General features: G+C 38.5%; 1 protein-coding gene across 14 annotated transcripts; it reads left to right on the top strand.

Annotated features, from left to right (window-relative positions):
* Positions 1–143: 143 nt before the first annotated feature.
* Positions 144–21,760, top strand: depdc5 (DEP domain containing 5, GATOR1 subcomplex subunit). 14 transcript variants are annotated; one of them, XM_052566992.1, is made up of 42 exons: positions 144–630; positions 707–794; positions 1,667–1,713; positions 1,805–1,890; positions 2,014–2,097; positions 2,183–2,232; positions 2,783–2,852; positions 2,935–3,013; positions 3,099–3,160; positions 3,256–3,325; positions 3,406–3,478; positions 3,546–3,649; positions 5,753–5,827; positions 5,917–6,051; positions 6,128–6,189; positions 6,297–6,370; positions 6,790–6,859; positions 6,989–7,025; positions 7,116–7,236; positions 7,954–8,183; positions 8,272–8,472; positions 9,981–10,116; positions 10,215–10,312; positions 11,695–11,745; positions 13,441–13,624; positions 14,836–14,993; positions 15,101–15,221; positions 15,312–15,479; positions 15,562–15,793; positions 15,888–16,021; positions 16,225–16,336; positions 16,871–16,933; positions 17,741–17,877; positions 17,970–18,050; positions 18,136–18,268; positions 18,348–18,453; positions 18,750–18,989; positions 20,117–20,286; positions 20,460–20,631; positions 20,958–21,018; positions 21,146–21,228; positions 21,353–21,760. In XM_052566992.1, exons 1-42 carry the CDS (start codon positions 573–575, stop codon positions 21,646–21,648), a joined length of 4,812 nt encoding a protein of 1,603 aa, XP_052422952.1. In that variant the 5' UTR covers positions 144–572; the 3' UTR covers positions 21,649–21,760. The 14 variants fall into 14 exon arrangements, with proteins under 14 accessions (XP_052422952.1, XP_052422955.1, XP_052422956.1 ...); XM_052566996.1 differs by having other exon boundaries at positions 150–630; positions 13,468–13,624; positions 18,750–18,929; XM_052566993.1 differs by having other exon boundaries at positions 150–630; positions 13,468–13,624.
* The last annotated feature ends 376 nt before the right edge of the window (positions 21,761–22,136 follow it).

Here is a 22,136-nt window from a genome sequence, read left to right as displayed (position 1 = left end):
AATAAAGCAAAATACATTATCATACATTCTGAAATGGTAAAATCTTTACTTAAAAGTGTTTATATTATATTTTATTGTATTATATTATTACTAAACCTGACCGCTAATCTCCAATACGTTAGGCGGCGCTGTTTATCTCTATTATTAGAAACCCGAAGAAGACACTGTCCGTTTAGTTCAGAAAACAGTACAAATGTTGCATTATTTTTTGGTAGATATAAGTTAAGATATGCGTTGTCACTGTATAAATAAATATGGATCCTCTATTTAATAAACCCGTGCCTTACAATTAGAAGAAGTTTTGCAGAGCGTTGTCTCTGGGATCAAAAGCAGAGTCACGCGACTTGTAAACAAACTGGAGGATGACAGACTAACAAGAATGTGATTGCGCGTCTTTGTTTTTAAGCACTTTGAACGTCATTTAAAACTTTTGTTTTTGCATATCATGTCGACTTGAAGTTTGCAGAAATGAAAGAATTGATATTCTGCAGACTGCTTCAGCACTGGATATTTCTTTGTTTGTAAATGTGTATGTTACTGATTTGTACATCAAGACTATAGCGACTGTTACCATGAAGGCAAACAAGTCCTACAAACTTGTGGTGCACAAGAGGGGTTTTGGAGGGAGTGGTGAGAATGTTCTTAATACTTCATTGGTTTTAGTTTATGACGGTGGCTCATTTAACATCCTTGTGTTTCTCCACAGATGATGAGTTGATGATGAATCCTAAAGTCTTTCCTCAGGTTAAACTGGGGGATATTGTTGAGATTGCTCATCCAAATGATGAGTACAGGTGAGAGGAGCTTTCTGCTGATTTCAGGACATGTCACGTCAAATTACGTCACAGTTCATTCTAAAATCATTTGGAAAAACTATATAGTCATAATTCGGTTAAATGGAAAATGAAATCTTACATGGAATGCTTTAATGTATGTAAATCTTGAAATAAAATATTTAATATTTAAATATTTACTAAATATTGTAGAAACATAATTTTCTGTAAAGTTGCTTTGTAACGATTTGTATTGTAAAAAGCGCTATACAAATAAACTTGAATTTAATTTAATTGAATTTAATTTAATAAATTACTTGGATAAAATACATTTTTGAACAGTTTTTTTTTCTAACTGAAAAACTAATAAAAATGAATAAAACCTATATAAACCACACACACACAAACACACACACACATATATATATATATAATAACTAATATAATTTCTGGTTATTCTCATAAAAATGTCACATTTCATCCTATAATTAAAAAAATATATATATTACAACACAATCTAACATGAAAGTTGTAATGAATATATATATATATGTGTGTGTGTGTGTGTGTGTGTGAGTGAGAAATCAGATGTTTAAATAAAATATATTTATTAGCAATAATTATTTTTAACAAAACATACAATAAATTACCAAAACTTTAACTAAAATTATAAACAAAACAGAAAATATCTAATTCAAAGCAAATTAAATTTATTAATAAAATAACAATGCTGTCTTCTATATTATAGAGTATGGTACTTTGCATGATACATTGGTAGCACATTATTTTACAGTCCTTCTGGGTTAAGTTCGGTAAAAAAAAAAAAATTCTAATCTGTATATTAATATATGCATCGATAATAATTTGGTTTATACTTTCTGTCTTTGTCTTAGTCCTCTGCTGCTGCAGGTCAAGAGTTTGAAAGAAGACCTGCAGAAAGGTGTGTTTTAAATTAGCGCTTGTTCTTCTGTGCTAGTAACTATTAATTGGTGTTCATTTTCTAAATTAATTTTCACTTTTCCCGCAAACAGAAACTATCAGTGTAGATCAGACAGTGGCTCAGGCCTTCAAACTTCGCGCCTACCAGGACGTCATCATCAATATTGTGGACCCAAAGGTATTTTATACAGAAATACACTTTATTGCACAGTCCTACTATTTAATTTTAAAGACTATATGTACAATATAGCACAGCCACTCATCATACCGTATTAGCTAAATGCTCCATTGAAATTTACAGGAAGTGACTTTGGATTTGGTGGAGCTCACCTTCAAAGATCAGTATATTGGACGAGGAGACATGTGGAGACTGAAGAAGAGCTTGGTGAGGAGATTAGATTCAAATCTGCATGGGATGTTCATTTTTGATGTCTTGTAGTGATGTTGATGTCTCTATGATGATCTTTCAGGTGAGCACATGTGCGTATGTGACACAGAAAGTAGAGTTTGCAGGAATCAGGTAACAACATCCATTATTACAGGCTGTCTGGATTGATTCTGATTGGTCATTTTAAGTATTTTACCGTCAGAAGTATATGTATAATACTACGGTTCCAAAGTTTTGGGTCAGTTCTTGAAAGAAGTGAACACTTTTATTTAACAAGGATGCTTTAAACTGATCCAAAGTGACCGTAAAGAAATGTAAAATGTTACGCTTTTTCCTTTTCTATCACAGTTTCCACAAAAATCTGTACTTTTTTCAACGTTGATAGAAAAAAAAAAAAAAAATTTGACTAGCAAATCACCATATTACAATGATTTCTGAAGATCACGTGACACTGAAGACCTCTTTAATGATACTGAAAATGTAGCTTTGCATCCCAGGATTAAATTACATTTGAAAACATATTCAAATAGTAAACATTTTAAATTGTACTAATATTTCACAATATTACTGTTTTTACTCTAGTCTTGGTGAGCATAAGAGAAAACATTTAAAATCTCACTGAACCCAAACTTTTGAACAATAGTGTACGTCTAACTAAATAATCGTTTTATCATGGTTTCAGGGCCCAGGCCAGTGAATTGTGGGTAAAAGGAGAGAAGGTCACTTGTGGCTACATTAGTGAAGATACAAGGGTGAGAAAGTCTCTTTGGAAATTCAGTTTGTTTTACTATCCATCACTAAAAAAAAATTTTTCTCCATGTTTTCTCCATCTAGGTGGTGTTTCGATCCACCTCTGCGATGGTTTATATATTCATTCAGATGAGCTGTGAGATGTGGGACTTTGATATCTACGGTAAAGAGACCATTTAACCATTATGTATATTTGAAGAGAAAAATCGATTATTTCAGGATTTTTAAGCTGCTGTCTTCATTCACAGGTGATCTTTACTTTGAGAAAGCTGTCAACGGTTTCCTCTCAGATCTGTTTGCTAAATGGAAGGTGAGTGTCAGCTTTACCATTTAACAGTAATGTTATCTGCACAATATAGCTGACTATGACACTGTTGGATTGTAAAATTTAATAAATTTTTCTAGGAGAAGAATTGCAGCCATGAGGTTACAGTAGTGCTGTTCTCTCGTACCTTCTACTCTGCCAAATCACTGGGTAAGTGTTTCATATTTTAACAGTGCTTTGGTCATATGATTTGAATAATAATAATTGACTTAGTATCTTTCTTTATGTAGAGGAGTTCCCAGAGCTCCAAAGAGCATCAGTCCGTCAAGACCACGAGGGACGTTATTATGAGGATTTCTACAGGTCTGAAGTTCTCAATGGCAGCTTTGTAATAGTTGAAGCAGCAGTCCTTATTTTCATTCTCTTACAGGGTGGTCGCCCAGAATGAAAGGCGTGATGAGTGGACATCTCTGCTCATCACCATTAAAAAACTCTTCATACAATATCCAGTGCTTGTGCGTCTTAAAGGAGCAGGTGCGTATGCGTCCTGTTATACAGTATATATATATATATATATATATATATATATATATATATATATATATATATATATATATATTAGGGGTGGCACGGTTCGCTGAAAAAAAACCATACCGTTCGGTTCACCACGCACGGTTCAGCACACGCTGGGAGCGCTGTTCAACTTAAATCTGACAAAGCATCTGTAATATGGTTTGCTACAAATAGCACGTAAAACAAACTGGGTTTAGTTAATGTATGTTTCAACAACAGCAATGAGGAGAAAAAAAAAACACTGGACAAATCATTCACTCTTGATCAATGTGAATGCCGTATGCCCGATTATGAGCAGTCATTTATTCCGTCATCAACCGGGTGCTGATAGCGCGTGCGCACAGATGAGATCTGTACTTTATTCAATTTCTGTACCTAAAAACTTATGCTAGACCTGCCTAAAAAAAAAAAAAACTGAATATAACTGCTTATTTTTGAATCTTTACTCTATTGTATTGATTTGTGCTGTTGCTTGTAGTTGGATAGATTCTTCTTCTGCTTCTTTTTTTATTTTTTTTTTATTTTTTTTTTTTTTTATTAGAAAGTATAATTTTTCCATTAACATAGCACATACCGAACCATACCGAAACTGTGACTCTAAAACTGTGAAACAATGAAAAAGTTGAACCGTGCCACCCCTAATATATATATATATATATATATATATATATATATATATATATATATATATATATATATATACACTATAAGTATATAATAAGTAATACTGTGAAAAATTATTACAATTTACAATGACAATGTTTTCTATTGTAATATACTGTATATTCAAATTAGGGTAGGGCTGGGCGATATATCTAACGATATGATCATGCGCATCTAATCAGTAAAGCTGCTTCCGTGATCACTGCTAAAATCACCATCACCTGCTTATAATTGGAGTGGCATTTAATAGACAGAGCCGTAGATCGCTGACAAGCTACGCCATATCGCGTTCATTATCCCAGATGAATTGCCTTCGATAATGAACGCGATATGGCGTAGCTTGTCAGCGATCTACGGCTCTGTCTATTAAATGCCACTCCAATTATAAGCAGGTGATGGTGATTTTAGCAGTGATCACGGAAGCAGCTTTACTGATTAGATGATCATATCGTTAGATATATCGCCCAGCCCTAAATTAGGGCTGACCATTTAACCCGTTAACTAAATGAATTAGTTATGAAAAAATTATGTGATTAAAATATTTTAATGCAGTTAACGCATCTTACATATCACACAGTTGAGTGCTGACAGATATAATGCAGGGCAACAACTCCATAAATGCAGTTATGCCCTAAAATTCATGACACTGGGGCCGTATTTAGTTTCTAAATGAATCCGCGTTTTGAACGAATGGTGTGAAACAATGTCTCAAAGGCTCATTTATAAGAAGAGCTGTTTGAAGAATCTAATGAGTCATTAAGACATTACCGCCACCTGCTGGCAGTTTTAGTTTCTTATTTAGAAGGGGACTTTAATTAGGTCATAATTTACTCAAACATAATTGACTCACTGTCTTTTGTGGAACAAGAAGGTATTTTGAAGACAGTTTGTAACAAATCTGTTTTGGTTACCAGTGAATTTAATTCCATGAACGAAAAAAAACTAAGATGCTTCTTAAATTGTCTTGTGTTCCATAGTTGATGTTAGGCTGCTGCAGCCTTATGTGTAATAAATTTCATGTTAAATCAAATAAAATATTTCTTTTTAAAGCTACTATTTTTATTTGTCTGCTTAATATTTTCTAATTTAAAATAGCTTTAATTGTTCTTTTGGGGGTATTTTCACAGCCAAATTATTTCCCCCCGATTAATTAGATTAATTCATCAACACATCACAAGTAATTAATTAGATAAAAAAAAGTAATCGACTGAAAGCCCTAATTAAAATGCTTATTTATTCCTCTGATACCCCAGTCTTAAGTGTCACATGATCCTTCAGAAATCATTCTAATATGCTGATTTGATGCTAAAGAAACATTTATTATTTTGATCAATGTTGAAAATAGCATTATTGAAAGTGTAACAGTCTAAGACATTATGTCCATGTCTTTTGTTATTGCAGATGGATTCCTGTGCGGACACAATTCCACTGCTGCTCAGGGAAATTATCTAGAAGCTATCAACTTGTCTTTCAATGGTTTGTAATTGCACATTTATTTTAAAGTCCCACAGCACTTCAGTAAAGCTGTTTGTCCTGATATCAGTGTCCTGTTTTGTGTCTTTCAGTCTTTGATAAGCACTACATCAACCGTAACTTTGACCGCACGGGCCAGATGTCAGTGGTCATTACTCCAGGAGTGGGTGTGTTCGAGGTGGACCGCTTGCTCATGATCCTCACCAAACAGCGCATGATTGACAACGGTCGGTGCTGAACATTTCGTTGTTTGTCTTGTAGCACAGAGCGGTGGATGCTAATGGTATGATCTCTTCCCAACAGGCATCGGTGTTGATCTGGTGTGCATGGGAGAACAACCCCTCCACGCTGTTCCACTCTTCAAGGTTGGTAAAGACCATATTAGGTTTGGCATTTGAGCATACAATCAGATATGAATGATTTAATACTTCTAAATAGAGTGAAAAAACATTTTTTTATATAATTTTATTAGTTACATAACCGCACAGTGCATGGAGACTCTAGAATTGGTGATGACTACAATCTTCCTCACTGGATCAACCACAGGTGAGATTTGAGAGTTGTTGCTATTGACTGCTAGGTGTTTGCTAGGGTATACCAACTACCCAGTACACCTCAGCAACCACCTAGCGGTCGGTAGCAAGTTAAAGGAGCCAACACTTAAGTCTCAGTCATGTTGGCTTAGATTCATCCTTTTAACAAAATATTGACTGCTAAAAAGAGAACAATAAAACATCACTCATGTTCATAGCACAAACAGTGTATATTATGCATCAATTTTGTTGTGTGAATTAAGTACATCCAAAATATTGGTAATAAACTTTTCAGAATCTCTGATATTTATTCTACATAAGGGTTCGTACGAGTGCTTGAATTCCTTTGTTTCCGAGTTTGAAAAATGCTTGGATTTTGGATAAAGTGTTTGAAAATGCAACTGCATTGGTAAATAAATATGAATTCTACAGCTTTTACACATCAAAGAGCCAGAACTCATGCAGCTGTTTTACACCACGGATCAAGCTGGCTGGAAAAAAGGTTAGAAATATTGCACTTTTAACTCACAACACCTTGTGACTGTATTATTTTTAATGTGTGAACGACTTAATGTTTGTAAAATTGCTAATGAAGCTGCTGTCGCTCTGATGTTTTTATTTTTATTTTAAGGCTCATGCTGAGAAAGCTAAAAGCAGCAAAGAACACTGTAAGTAGGACACTAGTAAGTTTTGTATTTTAGTTCAAGATTGTTTAATGGTTTACTGTGTCTGACTTGAGCTGTATTTGTCTTTCTCAGCTCTTGGTTCACCAAAAGATGCTGAGAACAGCCTTCCGATCCAGGTGGACTATGATGCGTATGATGCTCAGGTCTTTAGGCTTCCTGGACCTTCCAGAGCCCAGAGGTCCACCAACTTTAGGTACGTTAAAATAATCAAAATCCTGTCATCGTGTTTCATTTTTTGGTTGAACCCTTTCTTGAATTGTGACTGCAGTGTAACAAATCCTCTTGCTTTGAGCTTCTGAATGGAAAGACACTTCATGTTAGGATTAGTGATGCACCAGAATTACCCCTAAATATAAAAAACTAATTGAATACATTTTTGGATGGTTGAGATTATTGACAGAAATGATGATATTTAATTAGTGTGTGTCTTTGATAAGATGCTTTATGACAGCGTGTCAGTGTCCATTTTGTATGGACACTAGGGCTGGGTTGACAGTATCGATTTCTTGATTTTAATGTATCTTTATTTTGATTAATCTATTAGTCTGTGCCGTTTTCTGGTTACATGTGAATAAAACATTAAAAAAATGATATAATCCAGTTGTCACTCACAATAAGCTTTGTGTTTTGCTACTTTTGATATGAAACAAAGACTCAACTTTCATAAGACACTCCCAACCGGGTCACGGCACCAATGTAACCCCTCTCTCCTGGTGCCTTTGTGCAGTTTAAATGTTTATATACAATTATTACATAACTTTGGTTTTCAGGCTTAATGCACACTTTAATTCTGGTTTCAATGTTTTGATTTTAAGGTGCATCACTAGTTAAGATCTTGAAGTTTTCATACTGACCAGTTTATCAATTTATATGACAGATTATACATTTAGCCTCTGGTCTTGTGTGTCAGGTCGAGTCGGGAGAGGGAGTCGGCCAGCAGGAAAAGTTGGGGCTCAACAGATGTTAGTGGAGGTTTAGTAGGCAGCTCTCCCCCAGCCAGGCTTACAGGACCAGAAGAACAGAGGAGCCTGGCATCAGATGACAGTCTGAGCCACATCTCCAACATCCTGCTCATCCCACGCCCGGCTCAGGGCCAATACGAGATCAGCAGCTCCCTGGGGTACACCAGCTGCACAAGAGGTACAGAACTGATCAGAGTGCACCTGTGTGTTGATGTAGACTGAAACATCTGGTTGATGTTTGCTGCTTCTTGTCTGTCTCATTGCAGAATTGCTAGAAAAGATGGTAGAATCCCAGAGGGACTCCAGTGCCCCGGGCCGCTTCATGGTGGGTAGCGCTGAGTCCACCCTGCACATACGGCCGGGCGGTTACACGCCGCAGAGGGCCCTCATCAACCCATTCGCCCCCTCACGCATGCCAATGAAACTCACCTCCAACCGCCGCCGCTGGATGCACACATTTCCTGTGGGTAAGTGATACACATGTGAAGTACTTGCATCTGTATTCTGTAGTCAAATGTTTTGCATAATGACAGAACTCGGTAGTAACCAATTACATCTAATCTGGATTGTGTAATCAGATTCCAAAAATGAAGTACTCGTGATTAGATAATATTTAGGGCCGGGACTTTAACGCGTTAATTGAGATTAATTAATTACACAAAAAATAACGCGTTAACTAAGATTAATTAATAACAGAAAAAAAATTCCCGCATTTTTAATAACTTATTTTTGCACCGCGGAACGTTTCTCACTGGATGAGTTTCGGCGGACCGATTATACTGGAGCACCAACTATTATACTGGAGCTAGCGTGGACTTTACACTTTACACTTTATGTTGAACTATGTATTATTTTGTTGGTGCAACAGTTTATGTTGAACTCTTTATTGTTTTGGCCAAGGTTATTGAGAGTTGGACTTAGTATGTTATGGCCTCTGAAGAAACAGAGAGATGTTTTCTAATAGTCAGGGTTTCCAATGTTCTGAATGTAATTGACAGTATTGTGTTTTACTTTAAAAAAAACACTTCACAGAAGGTTCCAGCACCTATAAGCTTCCTGAATTTCTGAAATGTACTATTTCTAAATTGTTTCTAAATATGCTATTGCTACACTTCATGGCAAAAATTGCACTGGTCTGCTAGACTTGGTTGAACAAAAATAAACAATATTTTGTTTCTTAAGCTTATGTATTCAGTCATTATTCAATGGTATACTAAAAATGTGAAAAAAAAAATACTTCTCACTGTTCTCAGGTCAAATATTTATATGCGATTAAAATGCGATTAATTTCGATTAATTAATTACAAAGCCTCTAATTAATTAGATTAATTTTTTTAATCGAGTCCCGGCCCTAATAATATTACATTGTAAAGTAATCGTAATCAGACTAAAGTGAATTTTTATTGAATACATGAATTAGGGGTTGCATGACTGATTTCTAGTAGTCGATTGTTTATAAAAAAAAATACTTGAGAATATCTTTGCTGTCAGAGAGCTCTCAGACCTGATTAAAAATATCTTAATTTGTGTTCCCAAGAAGAACAAAAGTCTTACAGGTTTGGAACGACATGAGGGTGAGTAATTAATGACAGATTTTCATCATTGGGTGAACTAACTCTTTAAACTCATGAACTCCCTGCAGTTTCTTCACGAACTCCAGTTTGGGAAACACTGAAGTTAAATAATGTAAATAACAACAAATGGAATATCTTTTCTTTCTCTTTGTATTTTTATATCAATATGGTACAAGAGTATCCTATTTAAATCAATCGGAGAAACAAGTTAGGCCAAAAGTAATCTAAAAGTAGTCCGATTATATTACCTGGAATGTGTAAAGTTCATTTTTGACATGTAATTTGCAATCAGTAACAGACTACATTTTGTAAGCAGACAAATCCCAGTACTGCATAATGATAAATGCTAAACTAGAGTCTGTTCTCTACATGTTTTACATGAAATTGTGTGGATGTTCAAGGTCCTTCTGGAGAGGCAATCCAGATTCACCATCAGACACGACAGAACATGGCAGAGCTGCAGGGCAGTGAGCAGAGGGACCCGGCTCGTACCTCCGCCGAACTGCTGGAACTGGCCTATCACGAAGCTATGGGAAGGTCAGTCACGCACACGAGTAAGAGGTTATTTGGACAGGGAAAATGTACCAATGTGATAAAGCTAGAGACTAATATTGGTGTAAATGTGTGTGTTTTAGCAAGCGGAACGCATCCCGTCATGCAGGAGAGAATGGACTGTATATCACGGGAGTTCCTGATAATGTCTCTGGAAGCCCAACTAGTAGCAACAGCACTGGTGACTTACTATTATACACTGGCCCTTAAAATATATATTTATACAGTTTATGAATGTCAGAGTGATTCTTAGGTGCTGATTCTTTGTAGTTAATCAAAAATGTGTAGCATGAAAAGGTCTGATTCCCAAATGTATGATTCTAAGGAGTCAGTTCTTTGTAGAGATTCAAAAATATACAACGCAGCTGCTATAGTCTGATTCCCAAACAGATGATTTTTATGAGTTGGTTCTTTGTAGCGAATCAAAAACATACAATGTGATGAATCAACTTATATGAGTTGGTCCTTAGTAGGAAATCAAAGACAAACACAACTTGTGTAGTCTGAGTCCCAAAAAATGTTTTTTTTTTTTTGTGTGCAGCAATTCAGCAATTTAAAGGGGAAGTCGTGGCCTAATGGTTAGAGAGTCGGACTCCCAATCGAAAGGTTGTGAGTTCGAGTCCCGGGCCGGCAGGAATTGTGGGTGGGGGGAGTGCATGTACAGTTCTCTCTCCACCTTCAATACCATGACTTAGGTGCCCTTGAGCAAGGCACTGAACCCCCAACTGATCCCCGGGCGCTGCAGCATAAATGGCTGCCCACTGCTCTGGGTGTGTGTTCACAGTGTGTGTGTGTTCACAGTGTGTGTGTGTGTTCACTGCTCTGTGTGTGTGCACTTCGGATGGGTTAAATGCAGAGCACAAATTCTGAGTATGGGTCACCATACTTGGCTGAATGTCACGTCACTTTCACTTTCACTTTTTCACTTTCATAATACATGCAGCAAATGATTCACATGAGCCAGTCCATTTAGGTTCTTTTAAGACTCAAATCAGTTTAATTACTGACTTTTTGTTAATGTGATTAAAGGTACAATTATGAGTTAAGAAATGAATTGAAATTGCAATTTTATTAATTAATTTGTCAATATTTGTTACTCAAAACTAATAGTCCAGCCAGAAATGTCATATATTCAGCCTCAAGTTATTCCAAACCTGTATTAGTTTCTACTGCTGAGCACAGAAGAAGCACTAAACAGTTAATGGCAGCCATTGGCTTGTTTTGTCTTACCAACATTCTTCAGAATATCTTAGCTCAAAAATAAAAAATACAATTCATACAGTTTGGAACAAGTGGAGGGTGAGTAAAGATGAAAGAATTGCCATCTTTGGGCGAACTGTCCCTTTAATGCCATTGACAAGAAACCAGAATGGTGTGAGAGAAACCAGAATTATCTGCTAAATGACATTAATGCATTATTAAGTATGACCAGTGGACACTTCTTGGGGCCACTCTAGTTTTTAGTTTTACCACTTATTTATGATACAATATTTGATCATAAAATGACTGTTCTCTCTGAAACCAGATGATGAGTTAATGTTGTTACTGCTCTTGCTTTCATAGGAACACCAGTGAACCGTGGTTCTTTTGAGGAATACTCCAGTCGAGATCCGAGTGAGTTCTTCCCCATCATTGAAGAAAACAAATCACATCTTCAGTATCCATTGAGTCCCACACAAAGGAAAATTTTCCACATATAGACCCCCAGAAAATATACATTTGTTAGTTCAGTTACTTAAATACATTCATATTTGATTGGGGAAGGCTGGGATTTATTGTTGAATGATTTAAGGTATTTAAGTCTTAGCCTGTACCTTTGATTTTGACACTTTTGGGTTAGTAACCTCAAATCAGGTGTGCCTTTGAGGGAATTTCTGTTCTTTATCTTTGTATAAGGTTGTTTGGGTATCCCGAGCCATTGCTATAGATCATAATTGAGTGGCTGTGTTGTTTATGGGTGAAAGTTTAATGAGCGAAAAAGGTGGTCCAGAACTTCTGAGGGAATTCACTAAACAGTTGCGCCACTTGAGCGTTTGTTTCGAATTTGTCTGTCCAATCAAACATTTTGTTCAATTATGGTGTAAAGGGGTTAGGTAAAGCTAGCATGCTAGTTGGCCATTAATGTTCAATAATAAGAATTATACATTTGTTGCAGTAGTGTGTAAGCCAAGTTAGCTTGCTAATTGCTAGAGATATTAACAAACAAGAATTCAACATTTGTTCAGTTGAGATTTCTTGGGTGTAGGCTAAGCTAACACATTAATCGGCTAGTGATATTCACAAATAAGGATTGAACATTTGTTCCAATATGGTGTAGGTTAACATGTTAACTGGCTATTAATATTCACATATAAGAATTGAACACCCATTCCATTAGAGTATGAAGGGTGTAGGCTAAACTAGCACATTGATCAGCTAATGATATTCACAAATTTTGAACATTTGTTTCATTTTAGGGGCATAGGATAAGCTAGCATGCTATTCGGCTAGTGATATTCCAAAATAAGAATTTAATGATTATTTAGTTAGTGTGTTGGCTAAGCTAGCATTTTAATTAACTACTGATATTTATAAATAAGACTCCTCTAACATAGATCGCCGACAGAAAAAGATGTGTTGAGTGTAATGACAGTGAAACTGAATAAGATGCTAAAACGATAACTTAACATTGCTAGCATTGTGCGTGATTTATTCTTAGTGAATTCCACCTCAGATTATAATGGGATTTCTGGTTTTCTCACTGTACCACTTTCCCCGGGGATTTCTCTATTTCCAACATTCCCCTTTCTCTCTATACTAATCAAGTACCAAACTTCAATTCCCTCCCACTCACAAGCTTTGTAACCCTCAATAAAATCACAAATCACGAATATGTAAAATCACACTGCCACACACTCACGCATGCCTTACCTGAATGCTACAAGTTCTGGTCATCTTTTCTGTCAATCATGCGTTGATGTTGATGTACAGATGGCCGTTCAGACTTTTTACTCATCAGTGATATCACGATGCTCACAGTGCCTTTAGTGCATGTTAATTTTGCATGTAGTGTTCACTGTAATTTCAGTTTAATTACGACAATGATGGTAACACACTCCTTTTTCTTTTCCCACTTTCTCCTTGTTGTGTCTTGTATGTGTCTGCCTGGAATGGTTCCCACTCTCTTCTTCTGCCTCTTTCTCTCTCAATCTGTCTGCTAATTTTCAATCGGGCCTTACGTGTGAATGTGTATGAATGTTACGTCCATGTGGTACGTGTGTCATGCGCTGTTGGACGCTGTGTGTGTGTGTGATGGGGGTGCCCCTGAAGTCCTGCTGCTGTCTGCCCCTCCGACAGTGCCTAGTTTCTGCTGCACGGTTGGGGTGGACTGGAAGTCCCTTACCACTCCCGCCTGCCTCCCGCTCACCACCGATTACTTTCCTGACCGCCAAACCCTGCAGAATGACTACACAGAGGGCTGCTATGACCTGCTGCCACACACTGACCTGGAGAGGTACAAAGACAATAGGGATTAGGTGGTATAGGTCCAAAAAAAAGGCTTTTGTATTTTATGCACTATATACTGTTGTGTATATATGCTTAAAAAAATCTCTGTTTGGATTAAGCAGATAATGAAGAGTCTAGAATTGGATCATTATTGCACTGATAAATGTGTTTCTGGCATGCTGTATGTTGTGCATTAATTCTATTTATCCTACGTGATACAGTGGGTAGATTTTCCTTTCTTAACCATGTTGGAAGATGTACCCATGTCCATATTCCAGGATGACAATGTCGAAATGAATTGGCCACAAACTGCGAAAGAGCGGCTTACTTGAGGAGCATGAGGAATCATTTTCTTGCTTGAATTTATTTCCCATTGAGTGTCCTGAGCTTAACCCCATTGAAAGTCTTTGTAAATGTCAATCCAAGATCTCGGCCAAAAATGCATGCTTATTAACTCTTGGTGAAAATAATGTGATGTTATATGACATTTTCGAAAATGCCATAATGAAAGCACAATGTTAAATTAAAGGTGCTCCAATGAAATATTAATATTAATATTAGAGTGTGCAACTTTTTTGGACAGGCAGTGTAAAGTCTACTCCAGCACATCACATTGAATTTCAATAGGTTTAAACTCAAGACTGTGTGGTGGCCAATCTTTCCTAATTTAAGCCTGATAAATCTTGCCATTGTCATTCTGGATTATGTACATGGGAACATCTTCTGACATTGTTGTTTAAGAAATAAAAAGCTATATAATGCATCGGTAAGTGTTAAAAGCATCGTTGCCATAAATTTAACATGCCAGAAACAATGCAATAATGATCCAGCCCTAAAATCTTGACATTAACATTCTCCATAGGAGAATTGATTTTAACTGTATCCTTTGTACCTTTAAAGACTGACTTGCTGTGAGCTCCAAGGTTCGTTAAAGCCATCATCCCCCATTATTTCATCCATTTAAATAATCATGTTTGTTACCATTAAATTGTTAGTCATGATTCTACATTCTACAAAAAAATCCAACAATCGAAGAATTAAAACAAAAATTATGTAAAAAGAAAAGTTTTATTATTACAACGAATCACTGAGAATGAGTCTTATCTGCCTAGAAAAATGCAAAATTATCTCAAGTATTCTCATACTTTTGAACCCCACTATAGATTTCTTGTATATTGAAGATCTTAGTCCAAAATGAATGCCTTTAATCTTCTGTAGACGTGATGATGAGTCTCCAGTGATGATGGCCCATCAGGTGTTTGAAGAGTTCATCTGTCAACGACTGATGCAAGGCTACCAGATCATTGTACAGGCTAACAAGAAGCCACAGCCAGCTATAGCCCCACCCCTCAGCAGCAGTCCCCTTTATTCCCGAGGTACATCCTCTACTGCACTCCCCTTTGAAAGATTGAGTAGTCTTCTTTTTTTTTAAAATCATGCTCCATTGTAATGCAGGTAAGAGATTTAAAGGTGTGCTTTTCAGGGCTGGTGTCTCGACGCAAACCAGAGGAGGAGGAGACTGTTTACTGGCTCAGTATGGGAAGAACCTTTCATAAAGTCTGCCTTAAAGATAAGATCATTACTGTCACCCGTTACCTCCCAAAGTTAGTTTGTTCTTAGTCATTCGGTTTCGATTTACAGTACGTTATTTGTTCTTCTAGAAATGCCCACAAATGTGTTTTGTGTGTCCTTAGGTATCCTTATGAATCCACACAGATTCAGTATAGCTACAATCTGTGCCCTCCACATGCAGACGCCCACTTTTTGCCATTTTGGGTGGAGTTCAGCCACGAGCGTCTAGAGGAGTACAAATGGAACTACCTGGACCAGTACATCTGCTCTGCTGGTTCAGAGGACTTCAGGCAAGTGGCTTTGCTAACACCATGGCTCTGACGCGAAAAAAAGGCAGATGTCCATAAAATCCCATTCCTTTCTCTTCCACAGTCTTATTGACTCTCTGAAGTTCTGGCGCACGCGCTTCTTGCTGCTGCCAGCGGGCGGAGCCAAGCGAGTGGCGGATGGTGAGGGTCACTGGGATGTGTATGGGGACGGAATGGGGGCAGGGCGGGATGGCCTCTCTGGCACTGGTGACTGGTCTCTTTTGGATGGATTTATCCGCTTTTTGGAAGGCCTGAACAGGATCCGTCGCCGTCACCGATCTGATCGAATTATCCGCGTAAGTTCACAGCTAACAGGATAAGCACAATGAGTCAAAAGGGATAGAACCACTCATCAGGGTTATACAATAACAGCTGCTCTGTTTATTACAGAAAGGAGCTACCATTAAAGGTCTGCAGGTAACAGGAGCCCTCTCATCCTACAACCCGGAGCCTATAGCGCCCCCTGTGGGCAAAAAAGGCACCTCTGCCCTATCTGCACTCCTTGAGTTGGATCAGACACAGAAGTGAGTTGGGCAGGCAGATAACCGCAAACCAAACTAAATAAATACCACAATGCTAAATCAATGGGAAACAAGTGTTTGTGCAATGCCAGAAACAATGAGATTTTTTGAGACTTTTATCTAGTGACGCATATGGTAAGAGTTTTATAAAATGCATGAGATTCCAGGCTTTTTTCCAATGCTGGTAAGATGTCTTTGATCTGCAGGAGTTTAGAAGAGCAGCAGCTTGCTGCTCAGCATGTTGGGAAATCATGTGGTCCTTTCAGTGATGCTGCCAGCGTTGCCCTAACAACTACCTATGTCGATAGCCCCCGTAAGGTGAGAGTCCAAGGCAGACCGCCGAATGGACTGTGCTGTTGTGTAGTTCCTGGCTTCCTGTGTGCCTCTTTGTGCTTTTTGAGTGTGAAAGAGAGCTATTATATTTATACAGTATGTTTTGCTTGCTGGCTTTTTTGTGTAATTTTCACCTTTGTCTGCTTGGTTTAAAGACTGATCATAGTGTTTGAAATAGAATTAAAAGTTAGTATTAAATGCAACTACTATAAATTGCCACAATAATGTAATATCGGGGGGTTAATCTAATTAATTCAGTTAATATTTGATTAGTTGCATAAAAGTGTTATACAATTCAAATTTTTAATTCATTTTAATTCCTCCTTCATTTAGCTCATGTTTTCCTGTTGTCTTATTATTGAATCATGGATATTATTTGCACTGCGTTTATGTTTTCTTGCTCCTTCCTTGGCTCTTTTGACCTTAGCCTCTTCCTCTTCCATTACTGCCTTGTTCTTGCTCTGATCTCTGGGGGTTATTTTCTCTCTTTCTGGTGTTTTCCTCCTAAAATGCTGACAGGATGCTGCCTTCATTTTGGACTTCATTCGTAGTCCACGTTCCTCCTACATCTGTCACTCTCAGGTCAGTCACTGCCCCCTCTCTGCTCTGTGGCAGCCGTCTGTCTCTCTCAATGCGCGTGTGTGCGTATAAACCATGTGTGCATGCCTGTGTATTTGTCCAACCTCTCACTGGCATTAAAATGTGAAGGTTGTTGTTTCTATCTAGTGTTTTTGTAGTCAGCGTGACAATGAAGAGTCATTCCTGTTTGTCTGTGTACCCATAATCAATATTACATAAAATCGCTTCATTTAACATCTTAACCACTAAGAGTTCCACTGTAGTGCTAGACTGCATCACTCCTGTTGTCTAATGAAAGAATGCATGTGCACTTTAAATTTAATCTCACTTCACATCCTGAACACATTTAGAGTGCTGCTAATCTCACCTAGCCAGATTTTTGTCTAGCGGCATATAGTAACTGTTCCACATTGCAGCTAATTCTGGGCCGGAGCAGATGGGAAGAGGCCATCTGACCAACAAGTAAAGCTAGTCTTCACATTTTGCTTTTTTTACTACATGATACCACCCTTATAAGACCACAGTAATGGACGAGCATGCAATAAAGTGGTAAATCAGTTAAATAATGCCAGAGTGGTTTACAAAGTATGGTTACATCAAAGAATGCAGAAAATATGGAAGGAAGGTAGAAAATATGTGTGGAGACATGTACCGGGGATTTTCTATGTAAGATTCATTCCTGCTAGTCACCGGATGCAGGTAGCATGAAGATATCTCAGCATTTTGCACCCCTTTTCAGTCCTGTGCAGTGCTGTTTTTTCAACTTGTTTGCATGAAGATATCTTGACACATTCCCACTGGGTTTCTTAGCTGCCAGCTGAACAGGTTTCAGCAAATCACATAGAGGGAGGGTTGATGGACAAAGGAGGCAACCAACCAGGAGAGAGAACATCAGCTACATCCCAAGCCACAGGAGACCCAACCCCAGGCACTGGTGCAGAGACTGGGTAAGAGAATGCCTTATCTTATTCCGAACATGTCTGAACATGGCTTCCTCTATGTTCAAATCAGAACTTGCCACTTTCATGTCGCATTACAGCGGGCAGTCAGGATCCAGTGGATTGAGTCTTTCCTCATCGTCCACACTAATGGAGATCCTGGAAGCCATTAAGCATCCCACGTGAGAGTCTTTGAATCCTTCATTATTTATTAGTGTTCTATTATGTCACCCATGTGTGATATAAATTGACTTCCTGTGCTTGCAGCACTGGAGTGCAGCTTTTGCCAGAGCAGAGAGGCCTGCCTCCCAACTGCTTTGTCAGTGCTGAGGTTGTACATTGGCTGGTCAGCACTGTGGAGAATGTTGCCACACAAGGCATTGCAGTAGAAATCATGCAGGTAAAATTGAGAACATTGCAAAAGTCATAGTTGTCTGTTTGTATTTAAAAACTTTACCATCTTGTTGATGCTCCTGTAGAAAATGCTGGATGAAGGTCTTATTACGCATGCCTCTGGTGATGCCATGCGAACGTTTGTCTATGGGTTCTACCTCTACAGAATTGTCGACAAAGACAATGAGAAGGGTAAGAATCGACTTGATCTATCAAGATTACTTGGTTAATTGTTGTCAAGTTTATGCAGGTGCTAGGTTGCTGCTAACCTACTGTATCAAGGGAGATTCACAGCCAGTGATTTGCAAAGCAACTGCACTTCATTCATTTTCAGTGAGAAGTTGCAATTTCTGGAGTACACAATTCAGTGATCCACCGGGATCCATAGTGATCTCCAGATTGAGCATCACTGTCTCCAATCCCATTGTTAGCATGACTGTGTCTTGGTGCTTCTAACCTTCGTGAAAACACACATCTACTCCCTGCAGCCCCTACGACTCAGCTGCCCCCAGCAGGAGCCAATGTATGGTCTGCTGCAGCTTTGGAGGACTTCGCCCTGTTCCAGAGGAAGTGGTTTGAGGTGGCCTTTGTTGTGGAGGAACGTCGGCCCTGTGACTTACCTGCTTTCCTCCTGCCCTGGTTGCCCAGCCGGCCAGCCTCGTATGCAAGTAGGCATAGCTCCTTCAGCCGCAGCTTTGGAGGACGCAGCCAAGCTGCTGCACTGCTAGGTACACACAGCCGGCTCTGATCCCAGAGCAGCCATGCTCAGCACCTAAAGGCAGTATGCCATACTCCCTCCCCCGAAAGTTCTTGAAGGCTAGTTGGGTGAATGAGTCGCGCAAAGTCAAATCATTTCTACTCATATTACTAAAGCATTCAGATATCATCTATGCCATCTACTAGTCAACCCAACATCAATGCGCAATTGGAAACTTCTGCAACTCAACTAACATATAAAGATCAACATTGCAACAACATACTCTTCTCAGGAAACACTGCTTTTGATTCAGCCACTTCCATCAAGAAATTGTACTTATGAAAAACTAAGCATCTGACTTTGTGTGACTCTTCTCCATTCTGGCACTGCATGCTGTTTTAGAAAAGTAGTACACCTTTATTTCATCCTGTTCATTCCCGCAATGCCCAAATCATGTTGATAACAGCTTGATTCCCTTTCTGACTGATTGCTGTAGACTGTGATTGTAATTCTGCAATTACAACAATCCCAATTAGCCATCAATCGGTGTCACAGTACATGCACTCTACAAGTAGCATGGTTACATATATTCTAACAGGGCAAAATTGCTTTGCAAGCTGTTCCAATCAGAGCATGGACTGATTCCCCAATACACCAATCAAACCGCTGTGTTGGGTGGGCTATAATGATGTCTTGTACACCAGTAGTGCATGTTGTAAAGTAGTGGCTGTGGTCCAGTAGTGCTGTGGTATGGGTTCTTCCTGCTGTCCTCCATCTGTCCTGTTGCTTCTGGATGAGTGATGTTCCTGCATTGTTCCCAAAACCTAAGCAAAGCTTTTCTTCCAACCCAATGCCTTTCTGAATTTGCTTTCAGTGTTCTCCTGCCATAGAAGCTTCATACATCCTACTTGGCTTTAATACAATGCATGATGGAAAATCACCCTAGATCTCAGAATCATTAGTTCATTCTCAATTTTCGTTTCAGATGTCATGAGCACTAATTGCCATTGCCATTGCCAGCTCTTTTATCACAACTACTCTTCATTGACCCATTAAAGGTCTTAATAACTCTATGCCTGACCTCTGTCATTTCATCCTTTTGGCAATTTCTACTCTCTCTCCGTCTTTCTTGCTCTGTTTTTGCCCCTCCTCTCTCAGCTGCCACGGTTCCAGAGCAGAAAACAGTCACCTTGGACGTTGATGTGAACAATCGCAGTGATCGGACTGAATGGTGCAGCTGCTATTACCATGGCAACTTCTCCCTCAATACTGCGTTTGAAATCAAGCTGCACTGGATGGCTGTTACTGCAGCCGTACTCTTTGAAATGGTAAGCATAGGATGAGCAAAAATCCCTGAATGAGGTGACGAGGTGTTTATACTATCGAGGACTATCAAGCAAAGTCATCCAGATGCATGTAGTTAACTACTACCAACTAAAGGCCCAAACATAACATCTAAGGTTGAGACATAGTCCTGTAGCCCTGGACTCTTCTTTTTCAGGTGCAAGGCTGGCACAGAAAGGCAGCATCTTGTGGATTCCTGCTTGTACCTGTGTTGGAGGTGCCCTTTGCTTTGTCATCGTACCTATATGGTGACCCTCTCCGTGCTCAGTTGTTTATCCCCCTTAATATCCAGTGCCTGCTAAAGGAGGGCTGTGATAACCTGTTTGAGGGTGAGGACAGAAAAAGTAACAGATTGAATGGTGTGATGGTTGTAGAAGTCCATATATATTTGTGAATACATTGTCTCTGTTTGGTGTTTGCACATTGCTAAGCTAAACACTGTGATATCCTAGATACTCAGTGCAAAAATCTTAGGTAAATAGTCTGTTTTGGTCTTTAATGGCTTTTGAATATATTTATGATATGATGATTAATCGCAATTAATTTCATGGTTCATCTTTCATAGAATTTGTCTCAATATTTAGAACTGCCGTTGTCATTTTTTGTTAAGTGAAAGTTTGATATCTTCCATTATGGCACTGCTGTACTCGTTTAGGGTTTGAGCCAGAGACATACTGGGACAGAATGCAGTTGTTTCAGGAGGCCATAATCTCCAGGTAAAGAGAGAATAGAAATATTATTTCTCATTGAGTGAATCTAGTTTATTTCTAGTTAAATCTATTTATTAAGGTCTAGTGGTCCGGTGTTTTTCCTCATTAAAACAACTTCCTTTCTTCTTTGAAGATTTGGCTTTGTTCATGACAAATTCTCAGCATCAGCTTTTAACTTTCCATCAGAGAACAAACCTCAATACATCCATGTAACAGGTACATGCTTTTATGAACTGTATAAACTATACTAGCACTACTACTTTTTTACTAATTCTTTCAATCTTTTCCTCTTGCTCTTTCGTTATCACTGTCACTTGGGAATGTTTATCTCTGTATCCAGGTACAGTTTTTCTTCAGCTGCCTTACTCAAAAAGGAAATACTCCAGTGGACAGCGGCGGCGCCGTAACTCCGCTACCTCCACCAATCAGAGCCTGTTTGGTTCTGAGGAGCGAGTGGGCTACAATTGGGCCTACAACACCATGCTGACCAAAGCCTGGAGGACTGGCGTTCTGGGGGACGAGAAACTGACTGACCGCCTGTTGCGGGATTTCACGGACTTTTGTGCCAACAAGGATAATCGACTGGTGACCTTCTGGGAAAGCTGTGTTGAGAAAATGAACGCCAGTGCCCCTTAAGAAAAGGCAAAACTGTGTCAGAGAAAACAGAGACTGCCTCTGTTTTAAGAGCTAATGTACTGCTGCTATCATCTAATCAGAGAGAAATAAAGCAAACAGCCTCATCATCAAACACTCAGATGGATGAGTCATATGTTTTCAGAGTGTCTGCACATGTGCCTGCAATGTCCTGAACCCATCACTGGGTTGTACATAATCGGATCAATTTGTTCATTATTGCTATGCCTTATTTTAAAAACATGTTTATGTTTATGGTTATTCATGGTCTTTCACCTTTGCATTTTGGTTATTAAAGACAAATCACTAGTTAAGGGACATACAATGAATTCTTAAACAAAAGCAAAGATCTATTAGATACAACTTTATTTATATTATCCCCATGGTCTGGTTGATCCAATTAAGCCCCACTGTTTAAATGCAGTAACTGCATGTCTTCAGCAGTAGCACTGCAGGAACATCAGCCAGTGCTAGGAATAAACACTTGACCT

The sequence above is a fragment of the Carassius gibelio genome, chromosome B10 (genome assembly GCF_023724105.1).
Source record: "Carassius gibelio isolate Cgi1373 ecotype wild population from Czech Republic chromosome B10, carGib1.2-hapl.c, whole genome shotgun sequence".
Taxonomy (NCBI): Eukaryota; Metazoa; Chordata; class Actinopteri; order Cypriniformes; family Cyprinidae; genus Carassius; species Carassius gibelio.
Note: the sequence above shows the minus strand (reverse complement) of the source record. Positions and strands in the feature narration are given on the sequence as shown.